Source organism: Pieris brassicae, chromosome 9 (genome assembly GCF_905147105.1).
Source record: "Pieris brassicae chromosome 9, ilPieBrab1.1, whole genome shotgun sequence".
In the NCBI taxonomy this organism is placed as follows: Eukaryota; Metazoa; Arthropoda; class Insecta; order Lepidoptera; family Pieridae; genus Pieris; species Pieris brassicae.
The window spans coordinates 7,520,607-7,534,987 of record NC_059673.1 but is presented as its reverse complement, the minus strand read 5'-3'; the positions used below and the strand labels follow the sequence as shown (position 1 = coordinate 7,534,987).

The window sequence follows — 14,381 nt, the reverse complement described above, 5'->3', positions numbered from 1 at the left end:
ATTATTAGTACCGCAAAAATCTTGTGGATCAAAACCAACCAGTTTATACTCTAATGTCTCAGCGTCGTGGTTAGAAAGAAAACATGTGGAGTGAACTATCTTTTTCCACTGGTTTCTGTCCAGCGCCTTTCTTATGACAGTATAGTTTTGGGGATGACTTTCACTTGATCGGTCCATCTAATTGGTAAACGGCCACGTGATCTCTTGCTCTCTATCTTACCCACCACGATCAGTTTCTCCAAGTTCTTATCGCCTTTGCGCGGAATTATAATGTATACTTGATTAGATATTATATATATATATATATATATATATATATATATATATATATATATATATATATTACTTTGAAATGCATATTAATATATAGACAATGTTCTATAGTAATTTTAAATGGCAGCAGGTTGCGTGTCAATGTTAATACGCGTAAATTGAAACCATAATACTAAATCGCAAAGGTTAACAATTACTTTAAAGTATTAATTATGTCCGATAGTGTCTGATGGTTGTGTGTGGTAGAAATTTAAGAAGAATTTTGTATTAACCCACCGTGTAGTGTCACCGCGTACTTACCATTTATTTGCGCAATTGGCGCATGTTCAACGAGAATTCAATAAGGAATATTTTTTGTCGGTTATATATCGGATCTTATCGGTTATATAAAAGTATTGTATTTCATGTGTTTACATCTTCCCTCACTTGTAAGTTATTTTATAAAATAACTGTATCATATTGTCTCTTGATACTAGCTTACTTAAAAAAAATACCTTGGTTTCCGTATCAGTATAAATTATTTTGCTAATTTAGTTGCCTAAAATATTCAGCTTTGACCATTAAATGCGTATTCAAATTTTATTGAAATTAATATTTTCAATAGCGAACAAAATTGATCAAAATCGAGCTGTTAAGACGAAGTAGCTAGTATTAATAATGCTAATTTTTCATAACCATGCATAAATGTCAACAAAGCATAAATTACATAAAATTATCACGATTATTTATTTTCAAAGGAAATGAAATATAAATTAGATACAATAATTATTTCCTGTCACTACATTATATAGGTTAGTTGATTAGTGTGAATGATCCCTTAGTTTAAGCTGTTGGACGTTCTTAAGCCCCCAAATCGCTAAGTGCGTGAGAATTTTCTTCGTTAATCCTACTTAAATTACATTTATAATGTCTCATCAAGATAAACTGCCGATTCGATTTAAAACGTTGCGAATAAACCTTGAATTGTAAGTCGCCGCATAAAGCATGAAAATGTCATATTTCTACTTGTTTTATTTATACATTGTAGCGAGTACCAATAACAATTAGTAGTCAACCAATTGCAAACAATTGTTATTTATTGGGTGTTAAGTTGTGGACATCTCTATTCCGATATATTCTATATATAAACGTACTAGCATATCTGAGTGGAAACAAAAATATTATAGTGAATATAATGCTAACCTATCTAGGCCACTTTTTTTACTAACCACTCGCTGAGGATGAGTCATGGGGGTCAAAGGTCAAGGCCAAGATCGGACGGCATGCCCATACCTGCACTGCATGCCTCACTTTATCACATTATAACCTTGTGCGGGTTTTATCGTAGATAGGATCTTATTCATAAAAATGTCAATGGCAGTAACGCTTGCTTTATCAGATTAAATTTTTTATCAATCAAATTTTCATCCAAATCAAAATGTTATGTTTCTAAATATCTAATGACGCCAATCGCTTTCTTCTTGTGATATGTAGGCAACAAGTGTTTAGGCATCCTATTTCTGTACATAGCATATTTTATTTAAAAAAATATATATATTTTAAATGTAACACGTTCGCCATGTACAAGATTCTTTAGAAAACGTAAAAAACGAATGACAAGTACATTTTAGTGGACCTGGAGATTTTGGAGAAGGGCGTTTTTCCTTCAAATAATTTACGAAAAAAATATATTTTATAAATGTAATTTGTAACACGAAATTAAATTTTAGGCCATATCAAAAACAGAAATCAGCAACATATTGGTTAATGGCAATTTAATATTTTTAAAGTTTTAGCCGAATATCCTTATCTCAATTGTATAAATTACATATCTAAAAAATATTTTCAGCTGGATTAGTTTAAGCCTTAATAAGAGATAAGGCAGTAATTAACCTTTTTAACTTTAAAAAAATCACAATCTTTACTTAAAGCGTTAGAACGACTGTTAATTACATACTAGGTTTTGGTTGGGAAATTAAAAACACTTTATTCATACTCAATTTATTAAAAGCAAAAACTATTCTACCTAACCTTCTGTTTATACAAAAATCTCATACATACTTAAAATAATAATAATAAGAAGAACTTAATACACATCACTCGAACACAGCCAACCTCGCTTTAATTCGCAGTTGAAACAAAACATATTTTATCCGAAAAACTAATCGTAATTATTACGAAACATATTATTACAGGTCCCGGGTAGCAACAAACGATTGAGCTTTAGATAAATTATGAATAACGACTGGTATTTCGGAAATAGAAACAGGTTAATATTTTAAAGTGTATTTTCAGATATATTATAGAACAGGGAAAACAGGCAGGACACTCAATGCCAGAGGGCTCGCGAGTGCGTTGCCGGCCTTCCAAGTATTATGCATAACAAAAAATTTACAAGAATAAAATGCTTCAAATGGCGATTTCAGTTTTTCACTTTGGTCACTGTTAACGCAATGGTTTGATATTATAATTAGACCATCTTTAAATACTGAGAAACCCGAATTGCGATAAATCGCGTTTAACGTATATGGAAATGTAGTCACACTATTAAAATCTTGAATTATTTATAAATAATAAAAACTATACAAAGGCAACATTATGAAATTTAGGAGGACATCTTTATTTCTTTTCCTCGATTAAGCATAAAATGCGATACGTTTTCGTATGTTAGGAAAGTGATCATTGTTGCCGGGATAACGCGTATCAAATTCGGTTTCAGTCCCTTGTAGAAACCACGCCATCCCTCGTGCCTGTAAAGTTAAATCAGTTATATATTCTAAAGTATGAAAATGGGGTAAAAAATTCATATACTCACCAAGAACGTTGTGTTTGGGTATCAAAATATTTTTATCTGACGTTTGAAACTAGGACAAAGCATTGAAAGCGTAGATAAAAAATTCAATATTAATAATTTGGTAAAGCGCCATCTAGGCGACATTAAAACTAGGTGAATAAAAAACAACTGGCACAATATCAATTTGCTATCTTTTATTGATTACACAAATTGAAAAGGCGAGTTAGAAACATTGAAAATTAGCGATCAATATATAAAAGTAAATAATTGTGGCCAGCCACCGAAATAAATTAATAGCGAACGAATGATAGATGTCAATCACGTCATTTGATGTATTATTTTCCGTTTCACGCAGTTCAGTAAGAGTATAATACAAAAAAAAAACAAGTTAAGGAGACTAGTCAGATACAAAAAATAGCAGTTAAAACTGCTATAATCGCAGTGTGAAATGTTAAGGACATTTAAATAAAAATATAACGGAGTTAAGAGAGCCTCTCGCTGACCACAATTGTACCAAACATTATAGTTAAAATAAATTACGTTTATATCCGTTCAAAATTTATTTAAATGTATACACACTAAAGACAATATTACGTCATAGTCTATTTATTGGTAAGCCTCCTTAAGTGGCTAGACAAATAAAAATTAGATATACTCTGTTTTTGTTTTTAAGTCTTACTGAAATGCATGACACAGATACACATTTTAAATCTATTCTAAAATTAAAATTTATCAAAATGGTGACACTTTTAAAAACGCGGGAATTTAAATGATTTATTTTAAAATGACACTGACAATGAAGATGGGGAGTTTTTAATGACAGTTATTAAAAAATTATTCTAAACAAAGATCCTAACGTCGTCTCACCACACATGTAACGTTTAAATGTCTTTTACAACTGATTTCTAAGTACTATTATCACAAAAATCAATTTAATTCTAAACTAATAATTAACCGATCTGATGGGAATTACATTACACAGATTACCACTAATACAAACACATGTCGTGAGACAGGCTTTACATAATTTCAGTTCAGGGTTGCCTATTTCATTTTTCATTATCTTCCTGAATAGGCAGCCCTGGAGTTACCATGACCGTAAGCAAGATACTGGAAATTCATTGTACCTTAAGACGAAGCAGTAGTGACTATTAAGATTCACAGGATTTCAAAGATTAAAGACTGAATGTCAATCTAATGTAAAAAAACAAAGCAATAAAGAAGAATTTATTGTAATAAATCTTGCTGTCAGTCATGGTGTAGGCTCTGAACGGCTACAATAATATAATCGTACAACAATTAAATTCGTCTAAAACAAAACCTGTCACAACTAATACAATTCAAGATGGGATGGGACTGACAAAATGCACTTTTAACTCTTAAATACCGCTTACCGCTAAGCTTACCTTAATCGCCGCCATGTCTTTCGTTGACAGTGACAGCTGTCAAAACTAAGCACAGATTATCAATTTCTACCAAATTAGCTAGTCTTGCTTGAAATGACGACTTGTATTTAAGCACGTTACAACAAACGAGTAAAATGATATGATGCAGTGTCAGTTATAATTTGAGACACATTTTGAAACTTTGCACAGATCATCATTCCAAGCTTAAATACAGATAAAAAATCACAAGTGTACGTTTTTCCCATCAGATAGAGTGAATCAATCGTTATTAGTGAATTTCTCCCATATCAACATGACGAGGCATATGTTAGGCGTTACATGTAGGAGATACGGCGTGAGTCCTTTGTAGAAGCCGCGAATTCGCTCGTACCTCCAAGTTTCAGTGACGCAGTGCCACGCTCCACGGTACACCCTGTGCTGATCCTGCAGACGGGCGCGAATCACTTGATACGGGTACGTTGCACCCGCGGCTAGCAGCTTCGACACTGCCGCGAACGTCAGGTATTCTACCGACGTCTGTAACGTTAAATTAAATAGTGAGTTGGGTATTTTGCGATGTCTGTAATGTCATATTAAGATATTTTTCTACTGCTACGGCTTACGTAACAAATTTGGGGGGGGGGTCTTATTGTAAAACGTTATCTCCCACTTTCCAGTACTTTACACCACATAATTGTAAGTTTTAGGTATAAAAATTACTGGCGTTGGCCACGAAACGTTTTACTATTGGATACAGAAACGTTACGGCGCGTTTCATGGGGGGGGGGGTCAAGAATATTAAAAAATTGCGTGACGTAATACTTGAACGCTCCCTTATTAATGTATCAATAGAATTATTTTATAACGTAGATAAATATCCTGCGAAGGGATTGATTGATCACACTATACCCTTACTATACTATACACTACACCATTTTTTTTGAATATTATGTTAGTAATTTTATGAATGTTCTGTTTGCCAATAACTGTACCTTTATGTAAACAATTGTAGAGGTATTCTTTAAATTAAATAAATTAATAAATAAACATAAAATACATAAGGAATGTATGCCAATAATAAAATAGAGATACTACAAACCATATATTGACTAAAATAAAAATCAAAGTGCGCTACAAGCTTTTTAGGTCTAGGCCTCAGATTTCTGTATCTGTTTCCCGATCATTTGTTAATCAAATAGGCAAGTAGGTGATCAGCCTTGTGTGCCTGACATACACCGTCAACTTTTTGGGTTTAAGACAAGCCGGTTTCCTCATGATGTTTTCCTTCACCGTTCGAGCGAATGTTAAATGCGCACATAGAGAGTCCATCGGTGCACAGCCGGGGATCGAACCTACGACCTCAGGGATGAGAGTCGCACGCTGAAACCACTAGGCCAACACTGCTTTTGTATATATATTTTACATAACAATAAATTATTCATTGTTCATACATTTCTATTGTATATTGACTGAAGCACCATCGCTAATTCGTTTTTAAACATTATATATTATTTAAATTTTTACAGAAAAAATCGTTCGAAGCTGTACTTTTCAATAATTCTTTAAGGTCGAAAGATTTTTTTTCATCGAGAATCGGACCTCCAATCTCATATTAATTATTAATTGTTTCAAGTCTCACCAATTTGATGTCGATGGGCAGATTTCTATATTGATTGTATCTATTTTTCATTTCTTCATATGTCATAAATTGTAGAGCGCCGTGTGATACTCCAAACATGCCGGGAACGAAACCCTGAAATCAAATATTTCTGGATTAACTAGAGAAATTATTATTTTATCCTTCGGTCTTTTGTCCTAGGCAGTGGAACAAGCGCCCGTGGTAAATTACTTTTTATTCAACAATTCAGTCCTTCCAATCAGTTCCGCGTTTATAATCAAATATTTTTCAGTTTCCGGTCGATCTATGGTTATCTATATACGTACTAAATAACCGTTAACATGTTATGAACGACTCTGAGTACAGCTGTTTATCTTTGGAATTGATAACACACTATACACTTAAAGAACGATGTCCCAATTGTGCTGAGCGGAAAATTTTGATACAATTATCATCAATAACACAAAAACCGCTCCATTCGGAATATTATGAATTGAGCCAGGCTAGCTAGCTAGATTAACTGCAGGTAATTCCATTTTAAGACATGATTGCTCATTCAAAGTTAACTATAGTAGTGTGTGTGTGTTACTATTGAATTCGAACCATACAGTTTATACAATTCAAATTTCAAACTGCTAATAGACAAAAATTTCGCCCATATTATGTCATTAGACCGGAATTATCATTAGAGTTCCAAATTTGAAAATAGGTAGTTTAGAGTAACCTCAACTATACACAGATAAGATATTAACCTTCATAATCATATGTCACAATAATATTATGTCTATGACTCGGTGATAAAAATACGTGAGATAATTAGTTGGTATTAATATTTATGGCTGCACTGCGATATTTTTAAACATACTAATGTTCTAATACTTTTTAGTCAGACCGCTAAAATATACAAACCTGACATAGAGAAATTACGCTCACACACACACTAAACCTCGTTAATTTCAAACCGAAGTCGTAAATATTACCAAAGTCCATTATTAATAAAAATATTATCTTATTTGTGATACAAAGTTTTATTTAAAAATAATATCTATAATAAATTTAACCGGAAACGCACTTGCGACTTCAACTTCTTGCAATATAGTCTATGGGCAAATAGTCAATTTAGTCTATGGGCAGCGATATCACTTAACATCAGATGAGCATCCTACCAGTTTGCTTCCTACTACAAAAGAAATGTCTCGTAAATATTTTTTTAATTAAATATTAATTCAACCGTTGCATTACTGGCATTCCGACGTCTGGCTTATCGAAACTACTTAAAGCGATTTAAATAAAACCTCAACAATGAACGAAACTCATAAATACGCGATAAATTGCAACAGCTAAAAGCTAATTTAATAATCGAAGTATATTTAATAACTATATGTATAGGACAATCTTTAAGCGTAATTAATCTAATTTAAAAGAGTAAAATACGTGAAAACCTTGTTTTTTTCATTAAAATCGTAATAACGTAGATGTGGATTTGTTATTATTTAATTTTAATTAAAGAATTTTTGACATCCAGTAATATTTAGGTTTTTTCGTTACAACCACACAGAACAAATCTTTCCTCCTTACAATTCTAGTGTACATTTATAAAGTAAATGACTAACATGTTTTATCAAATTAATCTTACTAAATAAAGCCCTGATAATACCTTAATCTTATAACACAGATTTAAGAAAAAATGCCAAACAGTTGGAAACGAAAATACATTTTGACAGAACGTAAATGTCGCAACAAACTAGCTTAATTAGCTGTTCAATTAACAGCCTAGCCTCTTAACCAAACAGCACCGTTTAAATAGCGGCCTGAAAGATATCCAGTTGATCAAACAGCTAGGATAATTACTTGGATCGATGACGTTTCATTACTGCTTAGCCTGTTGACTGTTAATTTGAATTTAATTCCACTTTCTGCCACTCTCAAACTCGAAACGAAACTCTTCAAACTATCAATATGGTGTCATCAAACTTTTATGGTGTTTTCCAAATTTAAATGAAAAACAACAAGTACAATGGAAGAGTGCAGTAACAATTATAGTATGAATTTAGCTGTGACTGACTCAAGCAATTTAATATTTAAAGAAATATGTTTTATGACAGATATATCAACTCTTTTATTTCTACCACATGATTACTCTATCGTACGAAGGGCCAGCCAGCCAGTTTATTAAATGTTGTAACAAACAATACGGCTTTGAAGCTGAATATCTTTCAGGCCGCTAGTCAAATGGCGCTGTTTAGTTAAAAGGCCAGGCTGTTAATTAAACGGCTAATTGATTTAGTTGGCTGCGACATATATTATTCATAATTTTATGCCCCTTCATAGATTTTGGCACCAGATGGTGACCAAGGCTTGGTCTCTGTGCCTAGCACTAAGTAACACTTCCGTATGAGAAAAAATTATTGAATTTTGCCATATGGGTTTACAGTCCGCACTAAATCACGTTTCTGAATCTCATCATGAAACCATAAACATACTTCACGATATTTGCCTTCATTGTACACGTAATTGCGCAGAAATCTATCGAAGCACAATTACAACAAATTTTATGAATATGTATGATGTCATTCAAAAAGATGAGTATTCAATGGACTGTACTGAAAATAAACGTGAAATGCTTTTGGCATTTACGGTGTTTTACGTTTAAACGTTAATAAGGTCGTTCTTGGCAAAACACCAAAATATATTTCAGACGTTTTTGTTTCTATTATGTTTTAGATTTCAGTACTAAGAATGAAGATTACGTAGGAGTCTTCCTTCCTCCATAGGGCTAGCATATGTGGCAAAAAGACACTAATGATATGGAGATGCTTGATAAATATGCCTTATAAGAAACAAATTGCTAAAGCGCTGGAACCTTGTCATATTAAACATAGCATTTAATAATAAGTACATTAAAACAAATTTCATTGCAGGTCACAAACGCCTTATCTAACGTGCTAAATAATAAAAATATATATTATGGCTATACATATTTGTGATATATTTGAATAATTTTTAACATATTTTACGAATCGACGATAAAACGCATGCTGATATCAGCGAATTCTGTGATTGATTGGGAATAACGCGGTAAAGATATGGATATATCATGAAATCATTACATAACATGTCATATAGTTAATGAATACAAAACGAAAAAACACTAGCCAATATTATAAGGACATTGACGGGACTACTCATATTAGGTCGTAAAACCCGATAGTCGTAACAACTGATGGCGTTGTTATTAAGTACCTAATACTTTTACCCAGTATGTTGTTCTAACTGTTCTGTTCTGTTTTGACTGTGTATATATATATATATATATATATATATACATATATATATATATATATATATATACTCGTGATGTAGAATCATATATTTAACTAAGTTCTATATTTAGTCACAAAAATTGCGTTAGGTTCGACTTCGAATTGAACGTCGAAAAAATACTAAGTTTTTTCCTTTTCTCATAAGAGCCAATAAAAAAATAACACTAAATTGAGTTGATTGTATGCTAATAATGAACTATGAATGACTTTATTATCATGGAAATTGGGTAGAAATTGTATATACCTTTGTTCTAAAGTTAAAATATTTTGTAATTTTCAAATAAAATAAATAAATATATTGATGAAAATTTTATACCATTACTTTATACATTTTGGTAAGTCAAGTTAAGCTAAGTTAAGTTAAGATTATATAGCGACATTGTATACTATGTAATTTGTCACCTATAGCTACTTTTAAATAATTTATATAGTTACAATTTGAATATAGAAAAATGATATTCACCCTTTAAATAAAACTATATATACAATACGTTTATAATATTTACACAGGACTTTACTGAAAAATACTTAAAACGCCGAGTTATGTTAAAGTAGTAGTAATAAGCGTTATAGACGTCTATTTATACGTACGTGCAATACCGCGTACGCTAAAAAGCCGGCAAGGCACTCGCGAGTTTCTTGCAATTCACATAGTCAATTTAGTATAGCACTATCACTTAACATCAGGTGAGCGTCCTGCCCGTTTACCCCTGTTCTATAAAATAAAAACGCTAGACAATATTGTGACTCACCCTATATAGACCTCGTATGCCTTCCGTCCGATAAATCTTGGTTAGGCCATCAACCATCCCTTTATATCTCTTGTTATCAGCTAGATGCTCCTCGCTGTATTGCAGACAGAGCCTAGTTTTAACCACCCAAATGGGGTTTGTCATCAGCAGAGAGAGGATACCGGCTTCTGCCGCGGCTAGCATATGGAGGCCGGGACCTAGGGGCGTCCTGGCATTGCCGCCTTGGATCCATGTTTTTATTGCATTATAGCTGAAACATAAACATAGTATAGAGAAACATGAGTGTTGCTCTAGTAGGTTAGGCGTATGATTTGAAACTTGAGCAACTCCTGAGTTCGAATCTCGGCAGTGTAGTGAAATATATATTTGTACGGTGACGAACAAACAAACGGTATGTTTAAATAAATCTAAAACACATGTCAGGGGTACATAATAGTAGTAGGCTTATTATCAGTTGGAACATACAAATTGTAACCATAATATACACTTTATACCATAAATATATCGACTTAGGCATATTAAAGTTATGTATATTCATGTTTTATTAGGTGCAATCTCAATTTATAAGACTAAACTGCTTTAATGATGCCATTAATTAAGTTGTTTAGGCATCGATAACAGGTTTTTGCATCAATATTTTATTTTTTATTTTGTTGTGTTGCGTACCTATAATAATAGTAATAAGTAAACAAGTTATAAATTTGTTCGACATTCTGGTGGACAGATAAATTATGTTTGTGTTTCCGCCATACTATAAACTCCTATTTTATAAACTATTTACTGTAACTCTTTGAAGTTGAACGAGTTATATAAAATAATGCGATATTATATATAAATAAAAGCGTGTTCAATTGTATCAATCATGTATTCTGTATAGATTTATTAATATAACTAGTGCAATGAGAAATGTCGGTGGCGAGTTCTAGTACAGAAGGCCAATCACTTGCTTGCCGATTAGAAATCCGAAATCTGAGGCCAAAACATCAACAGGTTGTTTTGTAAAGAAAAATGTGTTATGCGTTTTAATAAGTTCGTAAATTGACAATACAGATTAAAAAGTATGTGATGTTTACTTGTTTTTGGATTATTATGTATTCTCGTAATACTATTGTTTGGCATGTATACATTGTGTTCAATCAGCCAATGGAACGAGATAATTTGAGGATCAAATATCCAAGGTATTGAACTTTCAATCCAATTTAAGTTATGATAAGTGACATTGATTTGGATTCAATTATCAGAAAATAGGTAATGACAATACTGGAATGTTGTCATATTATTGCAAATATGACTCTATCAGAGAAATATCTAACAATTTATCAGTGAACATTCAAATAAGTTTTACATTTGATTTGTTGGGCCTGGAAAGTAAAAAGATTCACTATTATTATAGCTGAAAATAATTTGCAAGGCTAACACAAACTAGATTGAATAATAATAAAAAAATTCACTTACAATAAGAAATAGAAGCCCCAAGCTGAACCAGAGCCCCAGACATTAGGAGTGACTCCTCTATACAGACCCCGAACACCTTCCTTCTTGACAATTGTCACGAAAGCACTGCCGAGGCCATCGTATCGCGGAACTGTCGCTGTCCGGCCGTCATTTACTAGAAAAAAGCATTTCCTTACACAGCCGCAAGGTTAAAAGCAAGTTCCTTAGAAAATTAATTTCCTTGCACTTGCACAAATATCCAAGATAAATACATGATCATGCTGTCTCTATATATTTGTAAAATGTGAAGTGAATTGTAAACAATTATAATGTAAAACAACATCACACCTATACATAGATGCACTTAAGTACATAGATATTTACTTCCTATTGTTATATAACTTGTCTAGTATTCTATAAAAAAATTATAAAGGTTTTTCTGTTATGACTGCTTAAAACTAAATAGATTTTAGAGGATTTTGGTACAGAATATGATTTTATTCAATAGTTACAATATATGAAGCATCACCACAAAATGTCTTACATAAGAGTTTAATTCCTAAAATTTTATATTACTTCTAATGCATTATGAATTTGTACAGAAGTAGGTATAGTGGTAATGTTATATTAATGTTAATTGTTTATAAATAAATTAATGTAATACATGTATGATACTGTAAAGTTTTTAATATTACAATATCTTTTAATAAAAAAAATCCTAATATAACAACAACTAAATATAGAATAAACAAACATGTACAACAAATAAAAGTAAGTTTATCAGCTGTGACCCTCAATCAATAATTATGCCAGAAATCAAAACAGCCTATTTAGCATCATACACAAAATAGTTTTATACTTTAGTACAAACTATATCTGCCACACAGTCCTTAAAGCTATACAAGAATTGTTTTTTTAAAGTTAAGCTTACTTTAACTACTGCACCAATATTATTAACCTACCTTCCTTTGTTATGAACAAAGACACATATATCAAAATGTATCTTGGTTTGTGTTCAAAGCTAATGTATAATATTTTACTTTAATATATAATACAGTTACACTAACATAATATGATGATAATATTAAATCAAATAAGATCCAAATATGTTAAGTTGAATTGTGGTGCAAGTGAATATTGCATCACCTGTTTGTAATCTTAGGTTATATGCAATCTACTAGCATAAGTTCAAGGTCACAACATTTACTAAAAGTTTCGCTATTAAACGACAATTACACTTTGGCCCTATTTCAAAACAATGTAGATATAACCTTAGTATCAAAGGTTGCGCTGTAGACTAAGGCATGGTAATTTCTATACATGATCAAAACTTACCAGCGAATCTAATTTTGATCAAATCTAGAGGATGTAAGATCAGAGTCGACGTTACGCCACCAGATATTCCAGCTACCAAATGTTCATATTTGATATGACTAAGAAGAGCGAGTTTAGAAGACGACGTATTAGGATTCTTCATTGTGGTCATGATTGATTAAATCACAGCCGAAACATTTTGTATTGACCGAATAGATATTTACACTTGCCGCAAACTTTTCCAAGTATCTTTAGCGAAATTAATTAAAGTACTATTGTCACTGCACATCATTGCTTTCCTAATATTTCGTCGAAATGAAATAGGCGTGAGGTAAATGATTTCCACATGATTTCTTTCAAATTTCAACCCGATTCGTCAGTCTTTTTTCATTTGCACTAATTGTCAGAAGTTATCAATATGTCTAAAGTGTCAAATACCAATAACCTAAAATTGTCATTTGATAGATTGACACTTAACACTAAAACCCGGGAGGAAGGAATACTGTAGAATTATGGAGGAGCCTTGTCAATATATTATATAAATTATATATCGGGAAATTAAACATTTAAGAAGTATTGATACTTCAAAATTATCGGAATAAAAGAATTATATCCAAAAATAGTACTTGGTACTGCAACAAAATAGGTGATAATAAGTTTAAAAATTCATGATTTATTAAGAAAACTGGTTATTAAATTTATTAAAAGTTGTATTGTGACATGTGGTGCCAGAAAAAGCAAAACGCTGCTTAAACTAACTTTTAATAAGTAATAATTTAAAATGTACATCGGCTATTTATATACAAAATTTAAAAAAAAATCATCAAATACTTTATCTTTATCTATAGCATATAATATATACTAATAAGGGTTGTCTTCCATAAAAATTAGAACATAATGAAATGTTTAGTTTATACATAGATATACGAGGGATAGTGTCATGATGCAAAAATGGTTAACGTTTTAAAAGAACACTTAATCTTATGAGACTTTATAAAGATTATTTCCAACAATATTTCCATATTGAGTATAAGGAATAGACAAAGAATTATCATATTGTAACGAAGTCGGTTTGGATGAAAATATGTGTATGTGATGTATTTATTTAAGCCATCGTAATTTTAGTCTACTAGGCTGATTCTGCTGTGTCCCTTAATGTCGTTAACCACGCTAATATTACGAAATTTCCTATGTAGCTGTAATCATCGTAGTACTAAGACTGATATCAAAAACACCACGAAATGAGGACTGATAGCTGTTGCTAAATGGCCTGAAATCAACCTTCTGCTCTTAATAAAAATAAAACCAATGATTAGAAATTGTCAAATATTACGTATATTGATCAAACTTGAAGTGCAAAAGATTATAAAATTAAAATATATAATTGCGATATGCAGAGAGTTAGCAAGGGTCCACATAACAAATTAAACGCATTTGTATTTGTATGATATGGTACAGGATTTATATCTATTGACAATTTTAAGTATTACAATTAACTAAGCGATGAAT

General features: G+C 31.7%; 1 protein-coding gene across 1 annotated transcript; it reads right to left on the bottom strand.

Moving 5' to 3' along the window:
• Positions 1–2,237: 2,237 nt before the first annotated feature.
• On the bottom strand, positions 2,238–13,275 carry LOC123714077 (mitochondrial folate transporter/carrier). The gene is made up of 6 exons (XM_045668172.1): positions 12,894–13,275; positions 11,580–11,733; positions 10,125–10,374; positions 6,071–6,184; positions 4,823–4,968; positions 2,238–3,002 (listed from the first exon to the last, which is right to left on the bottom strand). The coding sequence occupies exons 1-6, from the start codon at positions 13,042–13,044 to the stop codon at positions 2,858–2,860; spliced, it is 960 nt and encodes a 319-aa protein (XP_045524128.1). The 5' UTR covers positions 13,045–13,275; the 3' UTR covers positions 2,238–2,857.
• Positions 13,276–14,381: the final 1,106 nt, after the last annotated feature.